The 19,210-nt window shown below is 35.8% G+C and overlaps 1 protein-coding gene across 3 annotated transcripts in view; it reads right to left on the reverse strand.

Annotated features, from left to right (window-relative positions):
• Nucleotides 1-1,400: 1,400 nt before the first annotated feature.
• The window catches only part of SFSWAP (splicing factor SWAP), a 48,812-nt gene continuing 31,002 nt past the window's right edge, over nt 1,401-19,210 (reverse strand). For 2 of the 3 annotated variants that reach the window (XM_032198723.1, XM_032198724.1), the window contains 5 exons: nt 15,248-15,513; nt 7,353-7,478; nt 3,516-3,686; nt 2,663-2,735; nt 1,401-1,822 (listed from right to left, as the gene is read on the reverse strand). In XM_032198723.1, the coding sequence (XP_032054614.1) occupies nt 1,757-1,822; nt 2,663-2,735; nt 3,516-3,686; nt 7,353-7,478; nt 15,248-15,513 (702 nt within the window). In that variant the 3' untranslated portion in view covers nt 1,401-1,756. Of the gene's footprint in view, nt 1,823-2,662; nt 2,736-3,515; nt 3,687-7,352; nt 7,479-8,806; nt 8,963-15,247; nt 15,514-19,210 lie in introns of all 3 variants that reach the window. The other variant, XM_032198725.1, reaches the window with a different exon arrangement.

Consider the following 19,210-nt stretch of genomic DNA (forward strand, 5'->3'; position numbering starts at 1 on the left):
GGTTAAAATACTTTTATGCTTGTTAAAACACTGCAGGTAACTTTTAAAACAGGTAAAGAGGGAATAGCACGGTTATATATTACTGGCTAGCTGGCTCTGTTTCATCACAACTTACACGCACCATCAAACTTCTCTGCACCAGACACAGCATTTTAAATTGTAGGACTGTAAACTCTGCTAATTGTTACTGACCAAAAATTGAAAAGAAACATAACTTATTAGTGTTCCTAATAGTTTAAATATTGTTCTTTCATTCCAAGAGAAAAGCACTAGCAAGTGGCATATCAGCTCCCATTTGGACCATTCTGTTACTTTGGGTTTGAATTTGATCGTCAATTGAAGGAAACCCCAATCATACCAGTAAGTATCTAAGGTGCAATTAGCTACCTTGTTTCTCGTACTGTTCTCCTCAACATCCCTTATCACCATTAAAAGCAAATGGAAAGCCCATTTGGTCCCTGGTCATCTGAAAAAGTAAAGCTTCTCAATCAAAGACTGTGTATGAAGACGTTTTTGTCTTACATCTGGTAAGAAATCAACTTCTCATCTGCCTAAAATATGATAAAAAAAAAAAAAAAAAAGCTGTTTCCCAATAGTGCAATTGAGCTATTATCTAGATATATTCACTGCACAGAATATCCTTTCCTTTGTCTATTATAATTTTAGAGTAGTATCTATTACTCTAAACATTGTTCAAGATTTTCTTCCTTAGCATTAACCCATTTAAACTGGACACACAGCAACCACTTTTGGAAGACGTAAATCAACGTAGCTAAAGGTCACAAAAACTCAGCCCTAGCTGAAAGAGCAACTGGGGATTTTTAATTATATCTTCTCTTTAGTGATTGCCTTTTTGCACTCATTTAAATAAATATTTCAATTAAAAATTGATAGCCTCACTGTACTGTAAGGAATGCATAATAAACAAGCCTACAATTATACTGAGTTCAGAAGAAAAGATCTGGACAGTGTTGACTAGTATGTGTCATAAAAGTTAGTAAGCATCTTCCTCAACATCATGAAAGCTGTTAAATTAAAAGAATGCTGGATTTCTGGTATGACAACAAAAACATACACTCTGTAGCTAACTAGATAGAAGCATGTTAGGACATTGAGGCTTCATTATTGACTTCAAAAGGTCAGCAACTCAAATGGAGGCTCACAGTCCCTTCTGAATGATGAACAGAAAATTATGTTCCCTGTCCAGAAACTGTCCACTACCAACATCAAGGCAAACAAGCATTCTTAGATCATTCTGTGCCTGAAGGAGATGAAAAATCTCTCTCAGCCTCAGGTAGCTAGACAGTTGTTATTTTAAGAAGCAGAAAGTTTAAAGGAAAAGAAAATGAACTTCTAACAGAAGTCAACTGCAAACAATTAAGGACTCCACAAAAACTCTGTAGCTAATGAAAGATGTTTCGTTCTTTATTATTGTGTAATACTTTTATCACAGAAACATGGTATTTACAAATATACACATATAGACTGCTGATCATAAAATGTTACTGAAGAGTTAGTCAAAAAATCAATTTACAAAAACCAAAAACTTTCCAAAGATATTCTGGCTGAAAAAATTCAATGAAATTTCAAGGAGACAGTTCTGTACAGAAAGATAGGTTTTAGCTCCTCAAGTTCTGGTAATATTAGACAAGAGAGTTGTGAACCAAGTGAGCTAAGCTCAGCTGTACATTTGAGATGAGGCAGTTTTTATATTGTTATTTTTCACATAATTTCTTGATGGTCAGTTCAACATGTCTCAGGAGGCACTAGTTTGTATGTTTTTGGAAGCTGCAAGCATTGCTCTCACTTTGGCCATAAGATCCTGTAGAAGATAAGAGAAAAATTATTAGACTTGCCTAAGCCTTGAACAGAGCTAAAGCATGTGATTGAAAAAAATCTGCATGGAAGGGCTGGTTTATGCTCCAGTCACATAAAATACTTAGATTCAAGACCATCAGATATTTAGCCTTGGGACTGTGATACCAGGCAGTAGCTTTTAAAAAAGAAATGGAATTATTTTGACAGAGGATGGGTATCTTAAAACCACGTTAAGGAGAGTGTATACATTTAATTACTGTACGCTGTATCAATGTACATACCTGATATGGCTATTTGTAAATAGTTATGCTATGAGTCACAGCAGACTTGAACATATCAACAAAATCATAATGAAAATTCACAGACAAAAACAGCAACAAGGGTAAGACTAAGTTGTGGATGTTGCTCGATGCAAAGCAAACACTTACTTTAGTTTGCAAGAGGACGTATTTTTCCTCTACTGTCGATAGTAGAGGAAAACAGCTGTCAACAGCTGTTCCTCTGTCCTTTCTTCCCTGAAACTTGTCAAGAGCACAACATAGTAAGATGGGCTCTCAGTAATACCTCCTGTTCTATTGTTCTAGCATAACGTTGACTTTCATATCTTAACAGTGGATATACTGCATCAAAGTGAACTTAGCTACTTTCAAGTTTAGTCAACCCTCTAAAGATCAAGCTACTAGGGAAGCAAAAAAATTGTTTTTCTCATAAGCAAACAAATTAAGAATGACAATGAACATGTCTATCATATGCGAAGCTCAGAATTGTACAAGGTATTAAATGGAGATTACGATATGATGGACGCACTCCATTAGGCTGCTAATTTGAATTTGTTTATTTATACCTGAGTGATTTTACTCTGCACTGAAGACACGATTGCTGAAGAGATTTGGCCATCTTTTTCCTGAGAAACTCCCCTAAAAAAGTAAAAATCAGTGTTAAAGTTTATAGCTTACGTTTTCAAAATGAATTTCACTCACCATCAGAGTTTTGGGCCTTATTTTACAATTCTCTCATACACTAATAAACAGTTCTCTCATTCAAACAGAAGTCAGGGTAAGTCACGGTCAGAAGACTTACTCCTGCATAACTGACAAAAATAAATCTCAACAGCAGGCTAGGGATTTTCAACAGGACTGCACTGTATTCTGTGGAAATAATTTAACTGTGAATCTCACAAAGATATTGAAATTCAAACCACCCTGTTAAAATTCTACGTCAGAGTTATCCCGTTTAGTGAAAGTTATCATTTTCTAACTTAGAATCTCACTGCAGAATTTTACACGGAAGTTTTACTGTAGGAGTATGTCAAGGTATACTTGAACAAGGAGCAGAACCTTCAGTTTTCTACACTCACAGGATCACACTTAATCTCATACATAACATGAAAACTTCTTTGACAATTTAAATTTGTACAGTGCTTTCCTGTCTTAAATGTAAATTTCGCAAAGGTAGCGTTAACATATTTTCCATGTTTTGAAATCCAATCCTAAAATTTCACTGGATTACATAAAAACTCCATCAGGCAGTGGAGATCCAATCGTTAGACTGATGTACAAAGTGTCATCCTCTCAGCATCTTCTACTTTTAATATACGTACATACAGAGCTCCTCACTATACCAATTAGGTCAAAAGACACATTCACAGCGAAGAAACATCAGCACTGCAATATTACACTACTGAGAAAGTGTATTACCTGGAGCGTTCCTGGCTGGATTCCCTGCTCTCCACAGGAGAGACACTAGCTGAATGCACAGAATTTTTGTGTGTGGATGGTTTGCCTGGTGACACGGCTGGTGAAGGAGACCTAGCTTTGGACTTGGTACGTGATCTAGATCGTCTCTTCTTCTTCTTTTCATGGGGACTTCTGTGAGAAGAAATATTTTATTGAAGGATAGTTACAGTAGTATTAGACTAGCTCAGTGAAAGGTACTTTTCACGCTTCTAAAAGATTACATAGCACTTTTCCACAGGATACTTTTCCACGTGCACTGAGTAAACGTTCAAGTCTTACCCCAATATTGCATTTCTTACCCCAATACTGCACTTCTCTGGTTGTGCAAAACACCATCTCAGAAGCTCCTTTTAATAAATTACAATAGGAAAACTACTAGTATCTGAGGCTCTCACTTGGAATACTATCTCTCAGGTACAGAGGAATTAGGCAGCAGTATGTGATAACGGATGACAGTGAAAAGTCTTTAATTGAAGATCTGCAGAACAGCCTCACCAGAGGGAAGTTCGTTCTCAAACAACATCCTACACCTAACATATAATAAGAAATAGAATAATTTATATATCCCTATATTTTTTTTTAGCCCATAAAGGGGCAAACCATGTAACTATAACTTTGAAAAAAAATCTACAAGGCAAATCCACAGTTTGCTTGCTTGCTTTTTTAAAAACACAATTACTACAGCATTCCACTTCATAACTCAACATACTGCAGGCTCAAACCCCTAAACAAGCAACTGTATACTATGCAAGCAAACCTTCACGTAGCAAGATGTTTGAAGTGCTAACTATTCCCAACTTGGAAATTTTATATACGAACATTCGCTTCTAAGAGAATGGAACAAATGACTAAGGGTACCTGATGTATTTACTATAGACAGAAGGGGGAAAACAGAGGTTGCCTTATATGAAATGTTAGCTCAAAGAGAATTCAACTACTAATATACTACAGATGAAACTATCAAAGCATTTACACTTGTTTATGGATTTATGTCTAAGATTTACATACCAGTATTGATATTACTGTAATCAGAATTACTAATTTAGCTTTTAGGCAATACCTCACTGCAGGCACTTGTCTCTATCCTTCTCTGCAGGGGGTGCTAGCACACCTTCCATTTTTAGGAGCTCACAAGGTTAAAAAGGTCGGTTCAAAAAAGAATTAGAAATGCTCTGCCAGAAATCTAAACAGAAAAGTAAGTTTCTGAGGCTTCCAACACACCTTAAAGCATTGTAAATCTTAGATTCATCTTTTAAATGCTACATTGTTGATGCCTCTATTTTCATTTTCTTGTGAAATTTTCTACTTTAAAGGCAAATATGCTATAATAAATACACACATAAATATTCTATAATTACAACACTTAGAATTTATCATGAGTATCTGATTTTTTTTATATAGAAGTCAGCATTCAAGACTTAAATTACAAAATGCACCTTACTCTTTTCTTGCATAAATAGTCATTAAATGGCAGGGAAAAAAAAAAAAAAAAACAAAAACACACACAAAAACACAGCTCTATTGGTCTCTAATATTCCCAAAATTTTAAAAATAAAAATCCTCTACAAAGTTGGTTATTCCTTGACTAGCTGTGTATGTACTGTAATTGCTCAATTTCTTAAAACATAACATAATCAGGCAGTGAATATGTTTCATATTTAACTCTTCAAAATCACAGCAAACACTCATAGTGCTAGAATATTTTAGAGTAGTTTTTTTCAGTGTTTTTAATCTCAGATTATAATGAACAAACACCGTAAATGCTGAATGAAATTGTTTATCAATTTTCTAGTTTTAGAAGGGTCCACATGCTAAAACAAGGCTTGTTTTTACAGTATTTTTTTCTAGGCACAAAAGCTAGCATAAAGACCCATGAATATTCTCCGTGGAAAGCAATTCACTGCAGATGAACTAGATTAAAATGATTAAGATGATTACAGATTAAAATGATTTATATTATACTTATTCAAGTGACTATCATGACATCCAAGGTACAGGATAAGCAGAAAAAACAATTGTTACATTTATTCTGAAATAAACATAATTTTGTTAAGCAGTAAGCCCCTAAATTCACAGAGGAGACAAAGCATAGCTTCCTAGTTCTTACATATTTTCTTTTGGAAATGTACCTACAAATTTACAAGCAATGCTAGCATCACCACAGATAACAGATTAATGCCCTAAGCAGTTTAAAACACTGCAGTATTTATTATGTCTAGGGTCCTTTTCAGTCCTCTGACGATACAGGATTCCAAAGCCTGCCTATTCTTTGTTTAGCTGTGGTTAACAAAAAGCACTCAGCTGACGGCTGCCATGTAAGATTCAAATCTGCATTTGGCTGTCAGGCAAAATATACATTACTTCCTCACAGAAAGCCCAAGTGAACTAATTGGCTTTTAAAAGATCATGAACCCAAACCTTGCTTCCATTACACCCACTGCAAAGAACCTATTCCACTGCCATATATTGTTGTGTAGTGTTCTGTTTTCTTGTCTGAGGCCTAACAAAGGTTTACAAGCTCCACCTATATAAACAGTATTGTTTAAAGAGAAGTCTCATTTATTTCAAAACTCCCATCATAATTTAGCACTTTGAATAGCATAATTTTCAACATGATTTATAGCTTAAAATGTCAAATGGTCAAGCAGCAGGCACACCAACGCTGCGTGAAAGAACATCACAGGGCTGTGAAACAATTCTTGCAAGTATTTATAGGAAGAAAAATATTCTAAACTTTTATATATTGGATCTTTTCTGCTTAGCCAATTTGCATGCTGAATTCCACAGAAACCTCTATTTTTAACTCAACTTTGAGTATGAAAAACTGAATCGGCTGACGTATACTGATGAAGTTCTCATTTATACATACCATACATCAATTAGTTAGAAGCTGTTAAGAGATGGAAAAAGTTATCCTAAGAAACAATGCCAATATTTTAAAAATCATGAATGTGAAAGTGACCTCCTTGTTTCCTACTCTACAGAAGATATGGAAAAACACGTTAAAGACTATCTTCACTAACACAGAGAAAGAGTCTGTATGTTCAGTTTAGTAACTCTTAAGCTGTTGCATTTTGCGTACACTTCAACTGTACATGACAAAATTAGCATGAAAATTTTCGCTTCCTCCCATGTTAAAATTAGAGACATAACATTTCAAGCCTTTTGGGCACACATTTTGCAGATTTTTTTATTCTGCGCCGGCGAGATGAAATAATGGTTGTTATGCCATCTTGATGATAGGAGGTTCAGGTAGACTATATGCAAGGTGGTCTCAAAAAAAGCACCACTGATTTTGGATTTCACATTCCACTCAGGTAGTAAAATAACTGTTGGATATAAAGCAGACTTTTTGTTAAACTGGATTTTCCCTTTATTTGCACATATACGGTGAGTGGTCAAGCAACTTTCAGATACTGCTATGAATAACTTAATACCAGTACATGTCGTCTATGGAGGCCATATCAATTGGACAAGTGGAGCATGAAAAACCAACCAAAGACTTCGGAGTCCAAATAAAATCTGAACTTTAACAGCTATGAGACAGTACTGTATTAACATTCACTGATTTGGTTCAGCATTTAGTGTTCAAACATATACAAAAATGTGCAAAGAACCATAATCAGTGCTTCTAGTTTTTCTTTTCCTCCATAGATGTATGTGTCTAATGAAATAAAGCCCGTGATGAAAAGAAACCCAAAGCTTTATGTTTTATCCAGGGAGCATACAACACTTCAGGCAACATTTAAAGTCTTCTGATACCAGAAGATTACCTTCTCTTAGACTGGGTATACTTACTTGGATCGTGCACGTTTCCTACTGTTTCCGGGACTATTACTGATGCGATAAGCTGTTGGAACACTCCTTTCCTCTCTCCGTCTTTCTGGTGTGTGAGCCCTCCTCCTAGGTGACCTTGATCGTGACCTAAGCAGGAAAAAACACCCCAAAATTTGCTTTTTGTTACTTATTTTGTATAATTATTTGTATAATTATTTTCGTTTCAGTGGAATTGTGCTTTCACCAAAAACAAATGTAACACCATTCATTTCTACTTTATATCATTATGAGGTATTTAGTCTCCAAGACTTGTCAGTTGCTTATGAATTTCTTACCCATCCAACACATTTAGGGTGTAGTTATCCATTGCTTTTCACTCCCAATAGTGGGGGGGGAAAAAAGCAATTTTTTTTCAGTATTGTGTGCTGACATCAATGTCTGTATTAGTAGGCATGAATGTTCCACTTCAGTGCAGTCACCTTTTGTGGCAACAGAGCTTAGTAACAATGGTACACAGAAGTCCAATTTGGCTTGAAGCCTGGAATTGTCAGGCCTGACCTTGTCTTCTCAAATTAATGGAATGTTTTTACAACTGCTGCATCACAGAGATAAATGCAAGTTTTTGTTTTCAGTTCATCTCCAACTTTGACAAGTCCAGGAAAATTTGTCCCTGATGCTGCAGAATAATCCTAACACAGCTAATATTTTCACCTGTGCAAGTGACCAACAACCCACGACCGGCATTGTTTGGCACTAGCACTTTCACTTGAAATATTTTTCCTAGAGAGAGAGAAAGAGAAAGACCAAGATGAAAAAAAAGCATACCCAGTTAAGATCAGAAATCAACTTAACAGCCTAACTCTTTTTCTGTGTGATTTGCAATTAAGTAGATGTGCAAATAAAACCTGAGTATTTTTTAATAACCAAATAATTTGAATGAGGAAAGTCTTAAATGGAAGGGAGACAGGGAGGAGATTGAGAAGGGGACAAGACAGGGACCCAGCTTGAAAAAAAGAAAGAAAAATACCTTAGCCCCAAATCTACCCCAAATTCATGGTAGCAACAGTTAATTTTATTCCCACTACAGTGTATAGCTCTAATCATTTGATTTTTGTTTATATTCAAGCCTTTCTTATTTATTTGCTATAGGTATTGTCACTCCAGGTATACCAAACATTTATTTTCTTTCGTTCTTTTGCAGTGACTAAAAGAGAAGCCATTTGTGATATCACTGATCTTCTGCAGACTTGCACAATATATTTAGTATATACACACACACTCCTGAGCCATTTCTCTTATACCTACAACAGAACCGATCAACTGAAAATGGAAAAAAAATAATCACAATGGCAGTTAAGGGTTGCAAATTAACTGCTTTGTCACTTAGAAATCTGATCTTTACCAGGCCTTTCAGAAGGATTGAAAAAGGAAAAAAAAAAAACAACAGATCATAAAATTTGGGGTCAGTCAGACACCTTGACATTTTACCAGGATTTCCCTCAAAAGAGCGCCAGCAGTCAAATCTTTTCGTTGTCGAAGCTGCCTGATAACTTTCCCGCTCTGTTGCTGCTGCCATGGATGAGTTGCTCAGACTCGGTCCCATGCTCAGTGTCCCTGTGGATGCTGTGAGTCTGTGATACGGAGGCACACACTTCACATTCAGAATAAAATGTGCTAGTTTTGGTATTAACTAGAATCCTGAAAAGGCTCAGTCCCTTAACCAAAAGCTGAACCTTAGTGAAACATGCCTATATGGACCAGCCTAAAAAAAGTCCAAACAATCAGAAAGAAAAAAGCATTAGCTTCATTTTTATGAACCAGATATGATGTTTTTTGGTTCTACAACATTCTTCCAACCACCAAACGTTAAGAACTTGGCCATTAGTTTAAAACAATTCCAAACAGCTTAACAGTTTTACTGTGATACAACAATTATTACTTTCATTACACTATTATTTTAAGACACTCTATTCCATTAAAGTCAACAGAACTTGTGATTAGAAGGGTCCCAAAAGTTCAAAGGATTACAAAGCTTGGCATGTCTCATTACAATACAGGAATTAAAAGTAAGTGAAAAGACACTGCCTCAGCAATAAGAAAATTGATTTGGAACAAACAAAGAGCAGTTACTTCCAAATCTCTCAAATTTCTGCAGTTGAGGCAAAAAGTCAGTTTCTCTCTCACACAAGCAGTCTGAAGAGTTCTCAAACTTATCAAAAAGTGACCCACTAATGAAGCATGCCACCACCTATTGTTTGTTACTCATTAACTGGGTAATTTAGTATGTGGCTTAGCTCTATTCTGTTACTATGCAGTATAAAGGAAAAGGATCAATAACCAACAGAAGTTTAGACTTTCCATCTCTACTTTAGTTCAAAATGAACATCCAAACGTCATTGAATCGTATCATTCAACACCTAACGAGTGCCTCTCCATCCCCTCTCATACACACACACACAAACCACACTCACTCATGCAAAGACATCATTAGCTTAGATCATGTGCAAAAAAGATCTGGTAGAAAATAGAGATGCAGATGAACGCGGTCATTTCTTACACTTACTGTCCATCAGCTTCAAAAATCAAACTTCCCAGCTAGAACAGCATACCTACAGCTCCAGGGACTGACAACTTCACTTCTTTAAAGAGCATCACTATTAGATGCAATTCACATCTAACTTTTTATGGTGCTTTGAAGCTGATTAAAAGAAAGACACCACGAATCTGTTACTAGAGATGACCAAAAGATACTAAAGGCTGTTTGCCAAGACAGATTTAACAGATGTGCCTCACCTTTGACCTTAATTACTGATACCTTAATTACTGATGTGTAGTAAGTCATTATCTCTTTGGGACTAACACCTCCAAAGCAAGCCATGCTAAAATACCTCACAGTGTTTTTGCACATTGTTTAACGTTTCTGTGACTTTAATTTAACTTTAACCTGTCATGTCGGTCTAGAATTAAAACCATACTAGGCCAGGAGCTTTGTGGGACTAACTTTGACAGGCAAATTTTGGTTCAGAAAATAGCATTCATTTACGCAGAGAAATTCCTCGTAGTGTAGCACATGGCTCCATAAAAACACTGTATCTGGGTTCCTTGTAAAACTGCTTTCTTGAAACTTGTTTCTGTTAAACAGGCTTGGTTGTGCTACCCAGAATAATAAATATCCAAAACATGCTTCGAATTAATTTGCTGTTATTTGAACAGATTTTTTCAACATTAGTACTGCTGTAGAAAATTGCACCTTACCAAGGCCTATTTTTAAATGAAGCAGTGTCTACGCCTCTAACAATGCAAAACCAAATGATAAACAAGTGATATAAAACAGTATAGAAGTGTATTGCAATTATTATTTCCATGATTTCCAAAACTCATTTTGATTGAAAACCAAAGAAAAACCAAAGTTTGACAAGAATGCTGAACATCACTTGAACAAAGACAGCAAAGACAGTTACTGTAAAGTTATCTTTAACTTCACTTCCTACATCTCATTCTCTATCAATTTATTAGAAACCAAAATCAGTATATAGTTTGTTGTAATCTTATTTTTTGAAACAACTCATATGATTAAACAGTAACTACTCAAAGCATTAAAGAGAAGCTCATCGAGTGTCTACATGGAAATCTCACAAAACCTAAAACTTTTACGACTGCTCCCAAATACAAGGCACACGGTGAGTGGTCATTATTACAACTTAGAGGTAGTTCACTATTCATTATTATCCAAATGCAATATACATGTAGTCTAATGAGAAACTGTGGAATATGCATCTCTCTTTTGGTTGTCACAGGTAATTTAAATATAACAGTTTAAATAGCTTCAAATCTAAAACACTTTTTTTTTTTTTTTTTTTACTGCACAGACCCCTCAGGCCTGACAAACTACTCTCTAGGAAAGTTATGAATGTTTACTACAAGAAAGAACTCCTTTGTTATTCCAAATTTTTTGATTAATGTGATCCAGTAAGTACTACAGAAAGAAAATTCCAGCCTTTTTTTTTTTTTTTTTATCTAGTCTGCTGCACCAATAATTGCTCTATATTGAGTTCTGCACGTTAGCATAGACATCTAGAGCTGGGTGGAATACAGCACCAAAATCTCCAACGTACTACATTAGATTGAGACATTCAAATAAAGTGAAGTTACTCAAAATAGGAATGTTCCCATATAATTTAGCATCAATAACCAGATAATGAAGACTATCCTCTTAGGCACCACCCAATTAATAAAAGATGAACGCAGTAACCTCTGCAAATAGTTCACAGCTTTATCCCAGGTGGTTACGACTCTTTACATAACTACTTATTCAGCAGTAAACTGTAACATCCAGTGTTTTAGGAATCCAGAAAAGTTACACATTTTGCATCAAGCACTAGGAAAACTAAAGATAAGAGATGTGAAAGGTGCCATGTTTTGAACAAGGCAAGGCAACAAACGGAAATTATATATTTAGTGTTGAAAATCAAGAAAAGTCATATCTCTTCTAGCTAGGCACCAACATTTGCTTCTTTTGGGGAAAGACAAGACATTATTTTTACCTTAACATTTGTTACCTTAACATTTGAGAGACAAAACACATCAGTATCTGAATGGGTTATTAATCTGCCTCCCATTCCTGATTACTTAATTGTTTTACAACCTTTCCAGTTTCAGGGGCAAGAGCGTTGATTTCGTAAACACACTGAGTACTTTGAGGATTATCAAACACTTTCAGTAAAGCCTGGCTAACTATTGCCATTATTTCTTCTACAATGTGAGACCATAGGGATAATTTTTCAAGGACCTAATTAGAAATACAGAGCTAGAAAAGACTTCAAGAAATCAGACTATTCAATACTCTCTAAATCATCATTCTTAATGCAGAAATTTCCCATGACGGCACTTTCACAAGCTGTATTAACCACTGGGAAACTATAAAAAGCTTTCTAGTCTCTCTTCCATCAATTTAAATCCATTACTTCTCATCCTAACCCCAGGGACTGAAGAAGAATGTTCTATGCCCACCTTTTTGGCATATGTGATGACTCATTTAATTTTCCTGTTTTTTCCAAAGACGTAACTCTAAATCTCCTCCCCACGTCAACTTCTTTTTTTTTTTTTTTTTTTAAATTTATGAAAATTTTTGCTGACTCAATCCAATCTTCCTCTAGCTGGTCAACATCCTTCTGAAGTGTCAAGGTCGAAGCTGGACACAGTACTCCATTTCCCGTCTCAAAGATATCTTTATGATCTTATTTGCAACTCTGGAATTTGTCTTCCAGCTGAGGATTCATTCAATCCATCCTGCATAAGACTTGGATGTCTTGACTGACTATATATATTTTTTTCCTTTTTTTTTTTTTTTTTTTTTTTTTTTACCATACTCCCACCTGTCTACTCCTTACTAGTATATAAGAAAAATTGTAAGTGATAAAATACTCTTCCACTGAAGTAAACCAACAGTCACTATATTTAGTATAATAAGCAGGAAGAAGGTATTAATTACTATTAATTACAGGAAGACCTCAAGCAAGACCTCAAGTTCAGATTTAGTCACACTGAGAACTCTGCAGATAGTAAGGTAAATTTAGACATATAACAGGTCTCCTGTCAAGAAGTTTCTCATATGACCTGCAGAAACCTCAAAGTGAAAGTGCAACAGCTAAACACTGATGATACTGCCTTAAGTTCCCATAAACAATGGTTTCCTGAATGGGGGACCCTCCAGAAACCTTTGTTTGAACTGGTATTCTCAGATCAGAAAACAGGATGAATGAGTTCAGCTTTAACATTAGTCAAATTTTAAGATGCGCAAAATGTTCTCAATGCAAGATGTGGTGCAGTTCTGAAACAATTTTAAAATTCAGCCAGCCAGCATCAAGCTTACTGGACCTCTAAGGTGTACAATTCAAATAGCTGATCTAGGAAAAATCCATCCAGATTTAATTAGGTGTCATGTTGATCCATTATCTTTGGGCTAGTATGCATCTACTAATTGATTTGTGCCAGGAAGCACATTCTACAGGGCACACAAAGATTAGCTCCATCGGATTAACTATTTTTGGTGACTTTTACACAGTATGTCCACCAACTGAATTCTGGACAATCAAAAAAAAAAAAAAAACTACTAAAAAAAATAAGACTGTCCGTGATATGCACGTTAGACTTCAGAACACTGTAGTTCGGTCTTTCCACTAGCAGAACCAAAAGTAAATCAGTTGGTGAAAGTATTCAAGCCTTGATAAAGGAGGAGATATCTTCAGATCACCATGAAGTCACTGAAGACATCTCAGGATATATCTGACTTGGTTGTCATTCATCTGATTAGTGCCAGATGCAAGCTCATGTAAGGTGCAGGATTATCCTTAACCTACAGAGTAGCAGACTCAAGTACTGATAAAGATCTTCTCAGACGATTCTATTTCAAGGTACCAGAAAAGATTATTATATTTTTAATCACTACATTGATGATTCTTCTTGTTTTCACCATTTATCAATAAAACAGTAGAAGAACATATGTGACATAGCTTGGATGAAGAGACAATGGAGTTCCAAGTGAAGATACAGCTTGGCAGGGAGCAGAAAAGATCAGTGATTCACCTGACAAGACTTTTCCCCAAGGTATCTTCCACTCTGAGAAGACTTGTATTCACTTCACTAAACAATGAAAGCTTCATTCAGCATCATTCCCTTTATACACTGGTATGTACAAAAAAGGAATGGTACCAGAATATTTTGGAATGCCTCTAATAACATACGAAATATCATGACCACCTGTTTGTCAAAAGCAGTCAAATAACCAGTGTGTCAGACTGATCATTTAATCCCAAATGAAGTTATGTTCATTTCATTTCTTTCATCTCTGAGTAGCAGAGATGTCTTCAGTGAAGTATCATATTTAACCTAGGAAAACTAGTATAAAATATCAAGTTTTGAAGTGTTAACATATATATTAGCATAGTTAGACACTTTGTTAAATATATGCAGAGAAGTTCTGTCACATCACCATCAATGGCTAGAAAAAAAACAAGAAATAGCTGAACAAGCTGTTTCTATGCAAGAAGCATTTAAATCATTGGCATGTCCACAGAAGTAATACATAATTCTGTGTGCATCAGATATATATATACAGCTATGGTAGTATTGATATGCATAATTCATTTGAACTACAAGTTACTGAAATACTGTTTGGATATTCCGTAGCATGATTCAGAGACTACAACCCCAGGAACATGCCCTTCTGACTCATCACAGCAACTGCTCTGTGCAAGGGAATTAAGATACAATAGAAGTTTACAGACAGCAATCTTTAAAGATTCCTAGACCCAAATGTCTTAGATGTAATTAACAGTATTAATATAACACAATATATATAGCTAGATAATTAGCATAATGCATTTAATCTCATTAATGGTCACATTTAGCCCAACTGCAGTGGGCTACATTCTTCTATGGTCTCTGTTCCACAACAACTCTGCTTTCAACCTTCTTTGATTCCTGTCATCTCTCTCCTGCCATTCATCCATCACATCTTTCACATGTTACCCAACTGCTTGCTTTCCTTCTGAACTTTGCTGTTCAACCAGCTAGTTCTCTATTTCATATTTTAATGTTGTTACTATACCACAGCAATAGCCACAGACTCCTCTTCTTGTTATAATCACACTCCTACATAGTATCACCAGGTATTTCACAGACCAAAGTTAAATTTGCTGGTGTAAATTCTGCACTATGTATTTAGAAATTAATGACTACTTCATCAAAAATGTTTTCAGAGATTTTTCAATATTTGATATTTATTCACTGTCTTCAGGGTGACTATATCCCTTGTAATGGGTAAGAAGATGCTTATATAATTAAAGAAGTGCAAAAACATTTTCAGTGTTAGCTCACACAGAACTCTAGAGAATATGGTTGGTTTCCAAACCCACCTTGAATGCCTGACAGTTCTATAAGCAGTGGGAAGTGAGTGCTTTGCTTTTGAATGTGATCTAGATCTGGACTTAGATGAAGAATGATACTTGAAAGGTGATCGAGATCTTGTCCGAGATCTTTTCTTGTGCTTTTTTCTTTTTTTTTCTTTTTCTTCATCCCTTGGAGGATCTTTGCTTTTGCTTGAAGGCCTTTCCGCTTGTTTAACTTCTAAGGTAGGTAAAGTTCTGACTGCAGTCACAGGACATGGTATACTACTGACACTCTGAAATCAAAGGTAAACAAAGAACATCAGCTTTCAGTTTTGAAAATTGCATAAAAATTTTTAACTTGAGAAAGTCCTATGTGTGGAGACAACACATAAGCATCTCTAGATCTTTATAGCTTTTTATACTAAACAGGAGGTTACATCTACTCTTATGAATGCCATGTAAATACACAGTTCTGGCAAAGAAACTTAAGATATCCCACTCACTAATCTTGCCTATATATATCTATATATGTATATATTGTCGAAATGCTGGGTAACAAGTACAACAGCAAGGAAGATAATAACTAACAATCATCTTATATTTTTGACTCAATAAAGTGTGAGAAATACATCCGTCTTAAGAAAATAGTTGTTAAATCAATAACAATCTAACCTCCCACGACTGCTTTAAATCCTCACAGTGCTGCATTAATATTATGTAAAGCACACGTAAGTCAGGCTCACATCTTCAAAAACACATATCTAGTATTATTCAATAGAGGCCTATACAGTCCCCCAAAGGTATATATGCAAGTTGGGATACACGTGTTAAGACTCTCAGCTTAACTAGGCATACTCCTGAGTATGTATAATCTTTAGTTTTTAGAAAAAATGTGTTGTAAAAAAAAAAAAAAGTGTACTACCAGATAACTTCTCATTTATTTATACTTTTGTTTAAAAAGGTATAAACAAGAAAAATACAATCAGAACTTACTGATATTCAAGATTAAGTTTTCAAGTCACTTTCTTCCCTGAACTGTGCTATTTAGATTAGAATCTCAAGTAAAACAGTGAAATGAAGTAGCACTGATACAAATTATTTCTGTACTTTATGGAGTAAATCTTTTGCATGTAAAGGGCTGGAAAAATGACAGAAGTTATTAATCCTAATGATAGAGCAGGCCCTTGCTCAACTCATGTTCAGCGAGTAATTCTGACTACAATTAAGTGAATTACGCAAAACATACCACACTCTGAGAAATTTTCAAATTATCAGCTTGTACCTGAGAGAATTCTGCTGAACACCTTGCTTAGAACAATTCAAGTCAGGCACTGTAGATATGCTCCTCATTTCAAAGTCTGTCATTCCCCCAGCTGCCATTTCAAGGCAACTGGAGAAATCAGTTTCCCTATCATAATTTCTGCTCTACCTGGTCTGACACTTTCACCATTTGATAAAAGGATGCTTACCGTGATCAGAATAGAAACCAATACACTAAAATTCCAAATAACCAAATTAGAAGCAGGTGATCTTCTCCTCTCTCTCTGCCCTTCTTCTACTGTGAATAGGTCAAGGCAATAATTGAACTACATGTGAACACTCAAATTCGGCTTTGCTTCACATTACAGCAGTGTTTCTTTTCTGAGCTTTAACTGATAACTGTTATCACAATATTTACAAAAATAGCAATAAAGCAGTACTGAAGTAGTTTGCTTCAAGGATTATAAACATTTTATACCATTATCATTTGAGTGACTAGTTTACTTGTGGCCTATTTCCAATTTCCCTAACTTGACAATCCACATGCAATTTCAGACACCTTGTCTCCAAACTCAAGGGTTTCCTAAGAGACTACTGCAGCCTACTTTTGTTCCTTGACAGTGTTATTCATGTCTTTATACAGTACCTTAGTCTCTTTGAACTCTACTGAATATGTAATAGACCAGTTTGCCTTGAAGTAGATAACTCTAATAGCTTGAAACAAAATAGCTGTAGGCAAAGCAGAATTAAGAGGAAAACAAGAGAGGGAAGAGAAAACAACATTTTTCAGTGCTCAAGTTCATTTGGCTGCACAAAACACAAGCTCTCATACCGCTAGCCAAAAAGGAAGCTAATAACTAATTGACACAGGTACTTTTAGTGCACACACAGGGATTCTCTCAGCAATCAGAATGAGGAACCCTGCACTGCTAAGCATCCCTCCATACCCACCACAAGCACTGGCTGCCAAAACTGTGATCTCTCCTTGACTTTCAGGAGGCTTTCAGTACAAGTGACAGAGCTGTCCACATCCCTCTGTGAAGTGTACTGCAACCTGGCTGGATGGAGATTCAGACACAACAGCTCCAGCTTACTAATGAAGCATGTTTGGAAAGCTCTGGCAGAGATCATACAGAAGTAACTTCACCAACCCCCAAGTGAATACGTAGGTCCTGAGTGCGAGACAAGAGCTAGCGCAGAGAGGGAAGCCACCTACCCAGCCAAACTGACAACGCACGGCTGGGACCTGGTGCTCAGAGAAGCTGTCACAAACAAGCCGATTCCTGAAGTGGCAACTCTACTTTCAAGGAAAAAGCCACCAGCAAAATGGCTTGAAACATCCTCAGAGCTGAAGGCAGAGCTCTGTGAAAGAATGTTATGCCAGCAAGTTGCCAGGACACGCAGAAAAGTTAAATAATGCAGCTGAATTTGAAAACAAAACAAAATAAACCAAAACTGTCTTGTGTTGGGCAAATAAAAGAAGCTGTCAGTGACTTGGGGTTTTACTAGGGAAAACTGACCCAGGCAAACTAAGGTAGTAGAGGCAAGAGCGAAGTAAATCAATAAATAAAAAACAAAGCAAGTGTGGACATTGGGAGATTATTAAGGATTTCCAAAAGGCAGAAACTTTTTTTTTTTTTTTTTTAAACTGACCAGACTTTGGAAATCTGCAGGTCAGCAGAACGCTGTTTCAGAAAGCATAGCAACAAGCTGGATACCTGATTAATTTTATTATGCATCTCAAGGGAAGAGAGATGTAAGGCTTTTGAGAACTCTCCTAGGAAATTAGATTGCAAACTTTCAGACAGCATTCATTGAACCTCACTTCTTTGTTCGTTTAGGTTAACAGAACACTCTTTCAGCCCCTAACAAAAATTAGTGTCAGACAATTAGAGCTCTTCTTCTGTATTTTCTGTGGACGGCTGAAGGAAATCCTGGTAAAAGAACGCTTCCTACAGTAAACACCTGCTATGAGAAATGTTTCAAAGGTACTTCTTCAGAAAAAAAAAGATTATTGAAAAACTCTCATTTAATAGACATGGGTTAGGAAAGAGCTTTCTATCAGGAAGGATGTAAAACTATATGAGAACAAGTACTTCAGTTCATTACCAGACATTTGCTTATTTGCAGTATTCACAAGATCGGGACACACATTAGTTTTTCATGGGTTACATTATTTAATCAAGGTTCAAAACAAGGATTAGAAGTAAACCAGGAAGTGTTTATTAAAACAGAACAAAACACTGGCATTGTTCCTGGTACAAGTGAACTTAACTGTGAAAGAACGTTATTTATAATATAACTAATGCTTTCACAATTAGTTAATGTTTTTTTCTATTCTGAAGGCTGATTTTTGCATTAATTTCAATCCTGTGTTAGATCAAAGTTGGAAAGAGTTAAGAATTAGAACTCTGAAAAGTTAATCAACAATTACTTTATTTCATTAAAAATTGAATTTCATAAAATCTAAATCGCTTCAAACTTTTCTCTACCCCTGCACCTTTTTTTTCTGCAGGTTCCACAAAGATTGTGCTGAAATACTCCTTGATACGGAACTAGTAAGCAACTGTCTCCTAGTAATAAAAAAGTACCATCGCTCTGTGCATCAGAGTGAGCAGTTCTAACTTTTAAAAGACTTAGTCCAACCCTAAATTACCCCAAAGTGCTTAAATGTAATTGATAAAAACACTTGTTCTTCTAGAACAAAATAGTACTGAAAGATAAACTGTT

The sequence above is a fragment of the Aythya fuligula genome, chromosome 17 (genome assembly GCF_009819795.1).
Source record: "Aythya fuligula isolate bAytFul2 chromosome 17, bAytFul2.pri, whole genome shotgun sequence".
Taxonomy (NCBI): domain Eukaryota; kingdom Metazoa; phylum Chordata; class Aves; order Anseriformes; family Anatidae; genus Aythya; species Aythya fuligula.